Source organism: Magallana gigas, chromosome 3, assembly GCF_963853765.1.
Source record: "Magallana gigas chromosome 3, xbMagGiga1.1, whole genome shotgun sequence".
In the NCBI taxonomy this organism is placed as follows: domain Eukaryota; kingdom Metazoa; phylum Mollusca; class Bivalvia; order Ostreida; family Ostreidae; genus Magallana; species Magallana gigas.
Window position 1 is genome coordinate 26,055,431 of NC_088855.1, and position 15,658 is coordinate 26,071,088.

Here is a 15,658-nt window from a genome sequence, read left to right on the forward strand (position 1 = left end):
AAGGTCCATGTGAGGAGATGGAGTACTTAGGAATAATATTGGACTCATCTAAGATGGAAGCACGCATACCTTTAGAGAAAGTAGAGCGCCTATTCTTCCTCATTGGGAATTTAAAGTCAAAACGTTCATGTACAAAACGAGAGCTTCTTAGTATCTTAGGCCATTTCAACTTTGCAGCATGCATAATACCAGCAGGAAGATCGTTTACTTCCAATTTATTAACATTGGCACATTCTGTAAAGAAATTACATCATCATGTGAATTTAGAATGCAGAAATGAATTGACTTTATTTAAATAAACTCGAAATCTAACGTGAATGAATATTAACTGCAGTGTTTTCCCTAGGGCGTTTGTACGATGGCCGATAGCGGCCGTCACTTTACGCCGTAAAGATTATCTGGCAACTAGATGGCCGTAAGCCATAAAAAGACCGATATTGGCTGCAATTAAGGAAAATATAATTTACCATCAGAATAATGCACCGAGTCACACTGCTGAACCGACAAAGCTAGAACTCGACTTACTCGGATTCAGCAGAATAAGTCACCCACCATACAGTCCAGACTTGGCACCGATGGATTTTGCTCTGTTCCGGGTAACTAGATTTACCGAAATACCCGTGATTTACCGAAATGCCCGGTGCAAAAAACCGAAATACCCTTCGAAACCACTAAAATGCCTCATTTGAGCACAAATATTTAACATCATAGTTTGAATCTAAGTGATTAAATGTATTTCCCCAATTTTCAGTTTGATAATGTGAGTATTTTGACATAAATAGCAATTTTTAACATGTGTAGACATTGGATTAAGAACGATAACTCTTGCATGAATTGCTTTTCACTCGAATAGAGGTGTGAAATTTTATTCCCAGAACAAAATAACTAAGAATTAAAAATAACAGTATAATTGGAGCTTTTCTGGCCTAATAGTTTTTGTGAAGAAGATTTTTAAAGATTTTCTCTATATATTCCTATGTAAAAATTCATCCCCCTATTGTGGCCCCACCATACCCCCGGGGACCATGATTTGAACAAACTTGAATCTACACTATCTGAGGATGCTTTCACTCAAATTTGAGCTTTCCTGGCTTAATAGTTTTTGAGAAGAAGATTTTTAAAAATTTTCTCTATATATTCCTATGTAAAACTTGATCCCCCAATTGTTGCCCCACCCTACCCCCGGGGACCATGATTTGAACGAACTTGAATCTACACTACCTGTGGATGCTCCCATTTTAATTTGAGCTTTTCTGGCCAAATAGTTTTTGAGAAGAAGATTTTTAAAGATTTTCTCTATATATTCCTATGTAAAACTTGATCCCCCAATTGTGGCCCCACCCTACCCACGGGGACCAAGATTTGAACAAATTTGAATCTACACTACCTGTGGATGCTCCCATTTTAATTTTAGCTTTTCTGGCCTGATAGTTTTTGAGAAGAAGATTTTTAAAGATTTTCTCTATATATTCCTATGTAAAACTTGATCCCCCAATTGTGGCCCCTCCCTACCCCGGGGGACCATGATTTGAACAAACTTGAATCTACACTACCTGAGGATGCCTCCACACAAGTTTTAGCTTTTCTGGCCCGATAGTTTTTGAAAAGAAGATTTTTGAAAAATACCAACAAATTTTCAATAATTCTCAATTATATCCCCTTTAAAGAGGGCGTGGCCCTTCATTTGAACAAACGTAAATCCCCTTCACCTAGTGGTTCTTTGTGCCAAATTTGGTTGAAATCTGTTAGTGGTTCTTGAGAAGAAGATGAAAATGTGAAAAGTTAACGACGACGACAACGACGACGACAACGACAACGACAGACAACGGACAAATTGTGATCAGAAAAGCTCACTTGAGCCTTTGGCTCAGGTGAGCAAAAAACTAAATTTAATGAAAGAGTTGTCTTTCTTGGAAGAATTGCATTTTTATAATCAATAACCACAAAAATCGGCTGATTTATTCAAAAAATTAACTTTATATACAATAACTATCTATATACAATACTTAACATACACTATTTTTGGCGTAAGTAATAATGGGCATTTTGGGGTTTTTGAAGGGTATTTCGGTGTTTTCACCGGGTATTTCGGTAAATCACGGGTATTTCAGTAATTCTATGTACCGCTCTATTCCCTTATCTGAAGGCTGAGCTAAGGGGTCAACGATTTTCAGGTTTGGAGGAATTGAAACAGGAGACATTACGAATTCTCACTCGATTAGATCAGGCATAGTTTCAAAATGTGTATCAACAAGAGGCCCATGGGCCACATCGCTCACCTGAGGAACAACAGGTATGATAAAATCAGCTTAATGGAGTCATAATACAAACTATCTGGACAATGTACAATAATACATGTAGATCCTGTATAAATAAAATCCATTTCCCCCTGGATATTCTTAAGTTTATAATCATTAGTCCCTTTTCTAACAGGATGATTTTATAGTCATATCATATGTTGAGTATTGCAGTTCTCAAAAAGATCCTTAACAATAGTTTATATATGGGATATAAACGTACATCAAACTCTAAACCTTCTCGTGAGGCCAAAGAATTGTCCTGGGGCCAAAGTCTTAACAATTATAAAGAATCATCTGGCTGATTAGTTTCTGAGAAGATTTTTAAAGATTTACCCTATATATTCCTTTGTAAAACATCGACCGCCCATTGTGGCCCAAACCTACCCCCAGGGGTCATGATTTTCACAAATTTGAATCTACACTACCTGAGGATGCTTCCACACAAGTTTCAGCTTTCCTGGCTAATTAGTTTCTGAGAAGAAGATTTTTAAAGATTTACTCTATATAATCATATGTTAAACTTCGACCCCCCATTGTGGCCCCACCCTACCCCCGGGGGTCATGATTTTCACAACTTTGAATTTACACTACCTGAGGATGCATCCACACAAGTGTCAGCTTTCCTGGCCGATTAGTTTGTGAGAAGAAGATTTTTAAAGATTTACTTTATATATTCATATGTTAAACTTCGACCCACCATTGGGGCCCCATCCTACCCCCGGGGGTCATGATTTTCACAACTTTGAATTTACACTACCTGAGGATGCATCCACACAAGTGTCAGCTTTCCTGGCCGATTAGTTTGTGAGAAGAAGATTTTTAAAGATTTACTTTATATATTCCAATGTAAAACTTCGATCTCCCATTGTGGCCCCAACCTACCCCCGGGGTTCATGATTTTCACAAATTTGAATCTACATTACCTGATGACGCTTTCACACAAGTTTCAGTTTTCCTGGCTGATTAGTTTCTGAGAAGAAGATTTTTAAAGATTTACTCTATATATTCATTTGTTAAACTGCGACCCCCCATTGTGGCCCCACCCTCAGGTGAGCTAAAAAGATTAAGTTTCAATACAATAAGTTGTTAAAGTTGGTTTCTGGAAGAACAGACTTTGAAAATTTTCTTAATAAATATTGACAAATTTTTTACTTTTTTAATCTTTAGTTTTTAAGATCTGTGTACAAACATAGAATTGTGAGCAAATCTTTGTATCTTGCTTATAATTCGAAGCTTATCACTCAAATATGGTTAGTAAATAGAAATTGTAAACAATTAAACACAAGAAACATGCACTACATGTATAACAAATAAAGAACACAATTTATTTTTTCGAAATGAATCATATATATACATATTTATACCTACATATTTCCGTCAGCGATATCAAACTCTATTTAAACTGAATAAACTCGAGAAAATGTCGAGCATCTCAACAAAACCTATTGCATTAATCTACCATTACGCAAAAGATAATGCCGAATTACCGATAGAATGAATTGTATTTCAGTACCCCTACATCAGATTTTGCTTAATTTGCGCAGGTAAACAGTTAACTGTTTGATTTACCGAAGTATCTGTTTGATTTGATACGTAAAAATCACAAAATACAGACGATAGTTTCCAGGTTACAAAGCGTAAATAATGAAAACGAAACGAACAAGCTAACACCAACACCCTTGTTTGATCCTTGTTGGCACAATTAGAAAATTAATTAATAAACAATAAAAACAGAGGGAAATGCACTTTAGTACGTTGTTAATGCATCAGATTTTATCATTTTCGCAGGTAAACATTTACCGAAGTCTATGTTCCAAATACAAGGCGATTGTTTCCCCAAGTTAAAAAGCAAAATGAAACGAAAAAATCAAAACAAGCTAAAACCACCCTCACAAGTGAAAATGACAACGCGTTAAAATATTTAACCTCAATTTACTTCACAATAATCGGCACCAATGTTATTTCCATGATTCATAGATTATATTCGCACGTGAACTGTTGCACAACAAACTGCCAGCTTCAAACAAAGAACCTCGTTTTCGAGATGCGGTAGACTGGCGATGCCTGTCATAAGACCAGTCTATCGCAATGAATTGCCAGTCTACTATATATGGAATAACGAGCCTTTCTTTATTAGTATTTTCGCAATTATCTCAAATTTGGAACAGAAATCGCCTATAATTTTTGCAATTTAAATTTTCCTTTCCCTAAGGATGATTTATGCTAAATTACGCTAAGATTAACTCGGTAGTTCTTGAGAAGAAGATTTTTAAAAATGCACCCCCCTTTTTCTACAGTTTCAAGGTTTTCTCCGCTTTGAATACAGATCGGACTTTAATTCTGCAATTTATATTCGCCCTCCCATAAAGATGCTTTGTGCCAAATTTGGTTGAAATTGGATAAGCGGTTTTAGAGAAGAAGTTCAAAATGTAAAAAGTTTACAGACGGACAGACGGACAGACGGACGGACAGACGGACGGACGGACGGACGACGGACAAAATGTGATCAGAATAGCTCACTTGAGCTTTCAGCTCAGGTGAGCTAAAAATGGATTGATCGACATATTAAGTGTATTGAGCACAACGGAGAATATTTTGAAAAAGAATAAAAACTGTGTCCTTTGAATTACTTTCGGGTTAAAGGCTTAAAAAGGACTCTTTGTATACCAACATTAATTTTGTTTACTGATTAATGACAACAATTAGACCTTTTTAGCATTCTAATAATTTTCTCTTTTATCCAATTACATTTCAAAATTACACTGAAAACCTTAGTAAAATGTTATTAACCCACAAATGCTTCAATTGATTATATTTTAATCACGTGCTAATTCAACAAAGACGTTTTGGATGTAATTTGTTATGTCAGACATTGCGCCGCCGGGTGCAGCACTAAGGTACTAAAAATTAGTTAAAAAAAAAAATAATCAAGGTACACAGCTGTAATTTAAGATATTAATCAACAATAGCACTACCAAGTGACCGAAAAAGTTTAGTGTCTTTGCAATGAATAGTTTTTAAGTTATAGGCTCAGTCTACGGTATTTTGGGACAACCCTCGTATGTTAGCTTTGAATACACCTTGCAGTTGGTTTATTCCTTTATGCTAGCTGGGATCAGCCCTGAGCGCAATCTATTCTTGTCTCAAGGCCCGCTGGAGATCAGCCCCTTGTCATGCTTTGTTCTAATATATGACCGCTGGGATCAGCCCCGGGTCATGCTTCGTTCTAATCTATGCCCGCCGGGATCAGCCCCAGGACATGCTTAGATCTAATTTATGCCTGCTTAGATCAGCCCAGGGAGCAATCTGTTCTAGTCTTGAGGCCCGCTGGAGATCAGCCCCAGGTCATGCTTCGTTCTAATGTACACCTGCTGGGATCAGCCCCAGGTAATGCTTTGTTCTAATTCAGGCTCGCTGGGATCAGCCCCGAGCACAATCTGTTCTAGTCTTGATGCCCGCTGGAGATCAGCCCCAGGCATGGGTCTTGTGTCGTTGTCATGCTAACAGCCCAGGCTGTTGCTAGTAGGGAAGGAATGAGTAGCCCCCAAGCGCCAAAGTATTTACATATGTATTTTGGGTGTTTACAAATATATGTTTATTATTGTTTTATGTATGATTGTATTTCGGTTTGCAGTGTTTGTTTTATTTAGCTATACTAGATGTTTGGGTATAAGACCCAATAAATTTTTTGCTTCCTCTTAACTCTTGTTAATTGTTTATAAATGTAGCAATATACAGTCTAGACTGCTTTAGTGACTCTTTGTATTAAGCGACTATATCTGTCTTATGCGACCATACTTAGACCGCCCAACATAAATTCCTATTTGAAAACCTTGCATTAAGCGACCCTCTGCCTTACGTGACAATGACCGTCATTTTTTAGTCCCAAACCCCTGTGTAGACTGTTTTGAGCGACTTTTAGCAAATTAAAATGGCGTCCCAAGCTGAGAAATTGAATTAAGTGTTTTGTTTTGATAACCAACTAGAAAACTGACCAGTCAGGAAGGGCCCCGCTATGACAATTAATATAGAGAAGTGATAAAAACTTTGAATTCCAACCTCTTTATATCAACAATGATGAAAAATAAATGCCGGCCATAAGATGTAAAGAACTGCAATATATATAAGGTGGTAAAAAAAAAAATATGAAAATCATAAGTAACAACTGTATGTTCAAAATTTCAAGATAATTCCTAAATGTCCAAAAACTCTAAATAGTAACCTTGTATCTGCATAAAACAGGGATAACCTCATGTCTTATAAAAAAACTAAAAACTCTAAATAGTAACCTTGTATTTGCATAAAACAGGGATAACCTCATGTCTTATAAAAAAACTAAATTAAATGTGTATTTAAAAAAGATTTAAACAGGTGTTTTATAAAATGCAATCCTACAGTGAATGCAAATACATTGTATCACCCAGGGTTGACCTCAACTTCAAAACAAACATCAGTTGCAGACAAAGGTGTTCATTAATCGTCATATGTCAGATAGAGATAAGCCTCTAAATTTTCTGCAGCAGGCAAGATAATTAATCCCAGGGGATTAATTGTTCTGATCTCTCATCCTTTTCTTCTAAATTTACAATAAGATTTTTTTTCTTTCAGAAATGACAGAATGGGATAATTATCTGATTACCTGTTAAAATTAACAGCATTAAGGCAGAAAAAAATAAAATAGTGAAAAAGGATATCTTAATATATATCTTGATTTTAGAATTCGATAAAATTATCATCAATCATTGTGTATTGTATTTCAACCAAAATAAAGTATGAATATTATATTTTAAATCCATATTTCAAAGAATGTACACAATACTACACATCATTCAAAATTGACCTTAACTTCAAAACAAAGTTCATTTGCAGACACAGGCAGTGCAGTTATTAATCTCAATGTGACACATAAAGATAAAGCTTAGGATTTTGTTCCTGTGGAAGGTTAATTAATCCCAAAGGACAAATATTGCACAGCCTTCCAAGTATACAATGGTAACATTCTCAGCAGTTATCTCTCTTTGCCCATTCATTCTTATGCATAGTTAAGGAATCTACCCTACCACCCCAGCTCCAAACCAGAAGACATAGAGAACTAAACTTAGCATCAAAATATGTATTTCTGCCTACTGAACTACCATACCAAATTTGAACTTGATTGGGTAACCGTAAAAAAAGTTATTAGAAAAAAACAGAAAATTTGTGGACGGAAGAGTGACAGAAGGACAGACAGAAGGACGGACGGACAGAGTGATTACTATAGGGCACCCGCAAATCCTTGCGGGGCCCTAATTAGAATATTTATCACCTTTTATCTTAATGGTAATAGAAAAAAACACCCACTATATATCTAATGACGAATTTCGTCGCACCCTGTTTGCGGTTAAACAAACATGGCAGATAATGAGTCCGACTTCATACATGTATGAGTATTATAAACACAAGTTTAGGGTCAGATTAGTAGATATGAAAACGTGTGTAAAACTATGCATGGATAAAGCTGTTTATTGTTACTTGGTAAATGGAACATTATAAAGAAAACATAGATTGTTATGTTGCAGAAATGTAGTTAACATTGTTTTACCTGCCAGTCATTAGATAATACTAAACAATTAAATCATACTACCATATTTGGTGAAAACAAAAACATACTGAGTTTACTTATACACTCCCATTTATTTATATGATAAGTGATTCTATACAAAATTAATTTTTTTTTAAGATGATGAAATTTCAGTCTATCAATAACTAGTATAGAGCTAAAAGATATATAAATTAACAACATAAGTATTTTGTTTATATATGGGATCAAACTCTGAACCCCTTGTGAGGCACAAGAATCGTCCAGGGGCCAAAGTCTAAACAATTTTAAAGAATCAGCAATATGTCAAAATGTTTGCATTAAGTTAAACATATGAGTATGTGTGAATAAATTTAACTCTTTCACAATTATTAATAAAGTAAAACGTTTTTGGTAAAAATCACAAATTTGACCCATTATGGGTCATTTTAATAAATCAATAATAAAAATCAATATAAACTTATTCTTTAAATAAAAGTACCTTTAGGATGAAGTCAGGACCCATTCATACCTACTTTTGCAATTTAGAACTGTGAATGGTCCAAGATTTAGGCAAAAATTGGTATGAAGCTTAAGTTGGAAACCTATACTTGTCGTGTTAATAGAATGAAATCACAATATTGACTTCCATTGTGAAATTTATAATGAAAACAATGCATACAAGTCAAAAATTAATATTCTAACTTGAATTAAAATTCTTTCTTCTTCATTGCTCCGAGTGGGGGATATACAACGCCCCTATTCTTCAAAATATATTTTGATTTATATATTTGTATAATATTGATAAAACATTATATCAATGACTGAATGTTATCCCCCCGTTTTTATTTTACATTACTATTATGATATATACATGTATGCATATATATATACCATGTGTTAGATCATATTTACGTCTACTTATGCTTTAAAAAAAATACATAAGTACTGAAGAAAATATATATTTTGTACATTATATATATAATTATATAATTTATTTATACTGCTGAATAGCACTATTGATCCAGGGGGGCCCAAGCACCCCAGGTGGTGTATATCTAGAGAGCCTCTGCGGAGGTATTACCTCGAATTTAAATGTATTTTGTTTAAAGGAAGTGAACATGAAAAATTATCAAGGGCACAAATTTGTCTATTTGATGTGTATAATGATATCTGAAAACCATTTAGACAGAGCTTTCCTCATTAAGAAGATATACCACTTAGAATAACTAATTCTTGCAATCCATGAGCGCTGCCATATTGTTAAAATCATTACCTCCCTGCTGGGTTATCTCTAAGCATCTAAGAGAGGGCAGCACCGATGCTGACGTCAATGAGACACATTGCATTTTTACACCTGTTTAGTAACAGAGATAAAATGCCATCATCAAAATGTAAATTGAAACTTGAAATGGATGTAAAGAGTTGTCATTTTGAAACAGAGTTTATGGAGGAAGATTTTGGATCTCAGAATGATGCATTTCCACCAGCAGTTAATGTGACATGTAACTAAAATAGATGTCCCTGGATCAATGTTATTGTGACCTATTTTTTCTTGCACTCGGGAATTTCTTGTTTATGAGTTTGAAGATTATGTGTACTACATAAATAAGCACACAAGGTGCATTGCTCAGCATCCTGATTTTTAAAAAGTGTCTTAGTTCTGTTATTCTTCTGACAGCATAAACAGAACCAGCGTACATATCATCAAGATCTTATCTAAGATAAAAACAAATCAGAAAAATTTCCAGGGCATTTAAATAAAAAGTAACAGTAAGAAACCCCCAAAAGAAAATGAAATTACATTTTTATATTAATTTGAAATCTACTAACAGCATTTTTTTAATGTAAAACACTGACTGCCACATCTCCATACATTTAACATCTGGAATGCGATGGTCTCATATTTCACAAATTATCTATTCATTTTTTGCACAAATCATATATAGTTATCTGAGGTTCATTTTTAGAAATGTACTAAATCCTTATCCTCTCATGACAGTACAAAATTTTTCTTCACATCCAGACATATTTTTTCTTCGTAACTTTGATCAACTCTGTACATAAACACTGGCCAAGTTCCAACACTGACCCAGTCACCAGCAGCAATGTGGCTTATCTATGTCAGAGAGCAGATGCATGCTGGGGAAATTCCGAAAATGCATAACCTCCATAAACCCTTCACTGAGAGTGTTAAATTGATAAAGTCTCTTGATAGAAATAAACAAAAAGGTTACAGGACTCATTTTTAAGTTTCAAAAGACTTTGGAAATTTATTAAGCAACAATTAATTTTTTCATGTTCACTTCCTTTAATAAATATTTATTATTTAAACCCCCCCCCCCACCCCCCCAAAAAAAAAAACCAAGAGGCCCATGGGCCACATCGCTCACCTGAGGAACAATAGGTATGATAAAGTCAGCTTTATTCAGTCAATTTAATGGAGTCATAATACAAACAATCTGGACAATGTACAATAATACATGTAGATCCTGCATAAACAAGCATTCTGAGAGTATTGCATAAGCAATACACGTCCCCTACCGGTTTGTATTATTATATGAAAGCTTCCAAGCACATAGGCGTCGGAAAGGGGGGGGGGGGGGGGCTTTTTTGGCAAATTTATACCTTACCATTAGAAACAGAATAATAGAGGGTTCAGCCCCCCTTTTTTTCTCGCAGGAAAGATTGTTTCTAAATTTACATTGAGGATTGAAAAAGTGGATTCAGAAGCATACTAACCCCCCCCCCCCCGGATTAGGAATCTCGTGATTTTGGAAAAAGAATTTTGGGTAAGTAATTTTTTTTTATTGGAAGTAAAGGTATACTCCCCCCCCCCCCCCCCCCCCCTCGGATTAGGATTTCCATGATTTTGGGAATTACTTTTTTCTCAATATTTCAGAGGATTAGTCTAGCCCCCCACTTTCAATTTGCGTCCGACGCCAGTGAAGCACACAACTATTTCAGAGCTATTAAAAACGAGATGCCATGCTTTAATCAGAGATAAAAGAACAGAGGAAATTAAAACTATATAGTTGACATAGAAATTAAATAGGAAATAGGTAAAATAATATACTCTTTATTTCATCTCCTGTAATTTCGCCAAGTCTATTCTGTATTCGCTGGTAAAAAAATTGTGAAAACAATGCACTTTTATGCACAATATCATTTCTTACCCTCTTCTGAACCCCGAATCAAACCAAACAGTTAAACAGCCCAACCCGACAACGAACCCGATTGTAATAATAATACAAAAAAAACCTACAACACAATGCTTGACACTATTTTATAGATTTTATTTGTTTGTTAGAAATGATTAAAGGAATGGTACAGGAAAAGGAATGGTACAAGTAACGTACGATATTATTACTGACTACATACTGACCTCGTTTATTCAGTTACACACCGAACCCGATAACGAACCCGGAACATTAAAAAATTGGAATATAAAAAATTAATTTTCTCGAAAATATGTCAATCAGACGCTACAAAAGTGTAAACTTGATCTGAAGTTTGACATTTTGAAGCTGTTCAGCAAGTTTCATATTATTCCTCAAATGCATAAAGAAAAAAAGTGTGGAAAACTGAAGTGGGACAGACAGACAGACTGACTGACGGACGGACAGACAGACGGACGGACGGACAGACGGACTGACGGACGCAGAGGAAAGCTATAGTCCCCTCCGGTGAAACCGGTAGGGGACTAATAAAATCCATTTTCCCCCTTGGAACTCGGATAGCCCTGATTGCTGCCAGTATTTACAAGAGCATACTTTAATCACCGCTCCTGCACACGTTACGCAGGCAGGGATGACCGCACACCTACACAACTCAACAGGTACCAACGTTTACGCAAGCAGGCAGGGATGACCGCACACTTACGCCAACAGCTCAACCTAAAGCAAACAGGGAGTTCCACACACTTGCGCTAGAAAGGCCTGAACACCAGCAGGGATGACCATACAATAGTGCTCCGCCGCATTACCACCACCAATACAAGCAGGTATGACTGCACACTTGTATTAATGCGATACAGGGCAGGAATGACCTCACACTTTGTATCAAAGGTGAGAAAACACGTAGATTAGATAGAGCAGGAATGTTCACACACTCAATCTATCCATACCTGTTTAAGTTTAACCCCAAACAGTCGCTCATCTTAATGCAATAGACACTGTCCTTATATATGTGCCAGCCTTAAATAATTCATAGTATCTAAAAATTGGAAATCAAAAATAAACAAACTAATCCGGCCTAACCCAAAACTTCTTATGCAGAACAACTTATATACATTGAATATTTATTATTGTATAAAAATAATCATCACAATAATTGGTTAACAGTGGATGCATTAATTAAAATAATCAAGAATCAATAAATCAAGGGCAATAACTCAATACAGTAATACAAAAAGATTCTAATGAAAAAATAGCTGCCTGCTTCAATTTTATAGTCATATCACATGTTGAGTATTGCAGTTCTCAAAAAGATCCTTTACAATTGTTCATATATAGGATATTTAGCTACATCAAACTCTGAACCTTCTTGTGAGGCCGAAGAATTGTCCTGGAGCCAAAGTTTTAACAATTATAAAGAATCATCTTGCTGATTAGTTTCTGAGAAGAAGATTTTTAAAGATTTACTTTACATATTCCAATGTAAAACTTTAACACCCCCACCCCCCATGTGGCCTCAACCTAGCCCCAGGGATCATGATTTTCACAACTTTGAATCTACACTACCTGAAGATACTTCCACACAAGTTTCAGCTTTCCTGGCTGATAAGTTTCTGAGAAGAAGATTTTTAAAGATTTACTCTATATATTCCTATGTAAAACTTCGACCCCCCATTGTGCCCCACCCTACCCCCAGGGATCATGATTTTCACAACTTTGAATCTACACTGGTTGAGGATGCTTCCACACAAGTTTCAGCTTTCTTGGCTGATTAGTTTCTGAGAAGAAGATTTTTAAAGATTTACTCTATATACATGTATTTCTATGTAAAATTTTACCCCCCCCCCCAATGTGGCCTCACCCTACCCCCAGGGATCATGATTTTCACAACTTTGAATCTACACTACCTGAGGATGCTTCCACACAAGTTTCAGCTTTCCTGGCTTATTAGTTTCTCAGAAGAAGATTTTTAAAGATTTACTCTATATATTCCTATGTAAAATTTCGACCCCCCATTGTGGCCCCACCCTACCCCCGGGGATCATGATTTTCACAACTTTGAATCTACACTACCTGATGATGCTTCCACACAAGTTTCAGCTTTCCTGGCTGTTTAGTTTCTGAGAAGAAGATTTTTAAAGATTTACTCTATATATTCCTATGTAAAATTTCAACCCCCCACTGTGGCCCCACCCTACCCCAGGGGATAATGAATTTCACAACTTTGAATCTACACTTCCTGAGGATGCTTCCACACAAGTTTCAGCTTTCCTGGCTGTTCAGTTTCTGAGAAGAAGATTTTTAAAGATTTACTCTATATATTCCTATGTTAAACTTCGACCCCCCATTGTGGCCCCACCCTACCCCCGGGGGTCATGAATTTCACAACTTTGAATCTACACTACCTGAGGATGCTTCCACACAAGTTTCAGCTTTCCCGGCTTTCTGGTTCTTGAGAAGAAGATTTTTGAAAATTTCTCGAAATTTTTCATTAATTTCTAATTATCTCCCCTTGAAAACGGGTGTGGCCCTTAATTTTCACAACTTTGAATCCCCTTTGCCTAAGGATGATTTGTGCCAAGTTTGGTTGAAACTGGCCTAGTAGTTTTTGAGAAGATGTTGAAAATGTGAAAAGTTTACGGACAGACGGACGGACGGACGACAGACAAAATGTGATCAGAATAGCTCACTTGAGATTTCAGCTCAGGTGAGCTAAAAAAACAAACAACCCATGATCTCTATAAACCAAGTTAACAAATTCAAAACAATTTTAAAACTTGAGGCTAAAAACAATTTGTCTATTGAATAGATTTTAAATTGCTTTCAAGTTAAGGAACTTCATTATTATAGCAATCATTTATCAAAAATAAGTGTTCTCTCCAACACAAAGACGAGACATGTATTTCCCCCATGATAGTATATCTATGGTTTAACTGATAAATTCTACCAGTTGTCTGACAAGTCCCCCAACTGCAATGGTGAGTTTCAAACACTGATCCATTCTTTTTAACAGTAATTTGGGCATAAACATGCATTACGATTAAAATCTCAACCTGAGTTGACAGGTTTCTCATGCTTTAAGGTGCACATGGAACTGTTCCTATCTTTTATCATTCTGACATCCCATATCTGCACAGTTTGATCGGTAGAAGCTGTACACAGCATCCACTCTTCCATCGGTGAAAATTCACAGTGGGTGATCTTATTCTTGTGTAAGCGAAATTCAAAGGTCTGAAAAAGTAATAAGATTGAACTCTAGAAGACTGTTAATTTGAAAAAAAAAACAAGCTTGAAATATAGTGATGGTTTTGACAAATAAGCCAATGTAGGGTGCAGGTGACATATTTTGTCTTACCTTTTTGCCCTCATAGGAGAGAAATTGGAGTTTTCCAACATTGTCCCCTGCTGATACAAATTTCCTACCTGCATGAACATCCACACTGCAGTACCAGAAGCTGTCAATGAAACAAATACCAGACAAGGGAGGTGTAAACTAGATAGGTCAACTAATATCACTGCAATACGACACTTACATGTAAATACCGTATTTTTCGGAAATTGGGTCGATACTTTTTTCCCTGACACGTGGACCTCGCCCTATTCATAGCTTCGCCCAATTTATGTTTTTTTTTTTTTGCTTGGAAAATTTGATATGAAATTTTGCAAAAATTTATGCAACCCTCCAATAAAATTGTGAGTGTTTACTATAATACTGCTTGAATTTCTGTGTAAAAATCGTATGGATTTTAATCAATATACTGTAGTAATTTATCATTTATACAAAATTAAATGTAAATAGATTTATTTCTTCTTACATTTCTTACTTACCGTATTTCACGGAATTTAGGTCGATACTTTTTTCCCCTGACATTTGGACCTCGCCCTATTCATCGCTTCGCCCAATTTATGATTTTTCTTTTTTTTTTGGTTGGAATTTTGCAAAAATTTATGCAACCCTCCAATAAAATCATGAGTGTTTACTATAATACTGCTTGAATTTCTGTGTAAAAATCGTATGGATTTTAATCAATATACTGTAGTAATTTATCATTTAAACAAAATTGAATGTAAATAGATTTATTTCTTCTTACATTTCTTACTTAGATCACTGACTGAATCATTAAATGCTGTCATGCATTTTGATCGTGTGCTTACGATAAACAGGAAATCGATTTCGCGTGGTAAAAGTAAAATGAGAACCGTACAAAGGGTAATTACGGGGGGAAATATCGTCGGGTAGAAATAAAAAAAAAACAATTTGTTTTCATAATAGAATACATGAACAAGTTTTTTTCTGTATATTCAACATAAAACTTTCGATGACATTTTAGCCAGGTGTCTCTGAAATCAGTCTGGGTAGCGCTGACTTTGTTTATACACAGTTGAACTCTCGGCACGTGCTACTCATGCCTGCAGGCTTCAATAAGATCAGAGGTTGACTCGTGTGTATATACACAGTAAAAAGTCACATAGAGACACAGGGTGGCATGTGCTACCGTAGTCATGCCTCCAGGCTAGGTAACAATCCCCCGGTTAACACCAGTTTGTACACATGGCAGGGAAGTAATAAAAAACGATCTTAAATTAAAACCGGCTGTACTGAATTATTTGGTTTGAAAATTTTG

At 35.7% G+C, this 15,658-nt stretch overlaps 1 protein-coding gene across 3 annotated transcripts in view; it reads right to left on the reverse strand.

Annotated features, from left to right (window-relative positions):
* The window catches only part of LOC105347658 (DNA damage-binding protein 2), a 61,391-nt gene that overhangs the window by 25,037 nt on the left and 20,696 nt on the right, over window positions 1-15,658 (reverse strand). For all 3 annotated transcript variants that reach the window (XM_034481713.2, XM_034481712.2, XM_034481714.2), the window contains exons 5-6: window positions 14,389-14,488; window positions 14,087-14,264 (exon numbers count right to left, since the gene is read on the reverse strand). In XM_034481713.2, coding sequence (XP_034337604.1) covers window positions 14,087-14,264; window positions 14,389-14,488 — 278 coding nt within the window. The remainder of the gene's footprint in view (window positions 1-14,086; window positions 14,265-14,388; window positions 14,489-15,658) is intronic.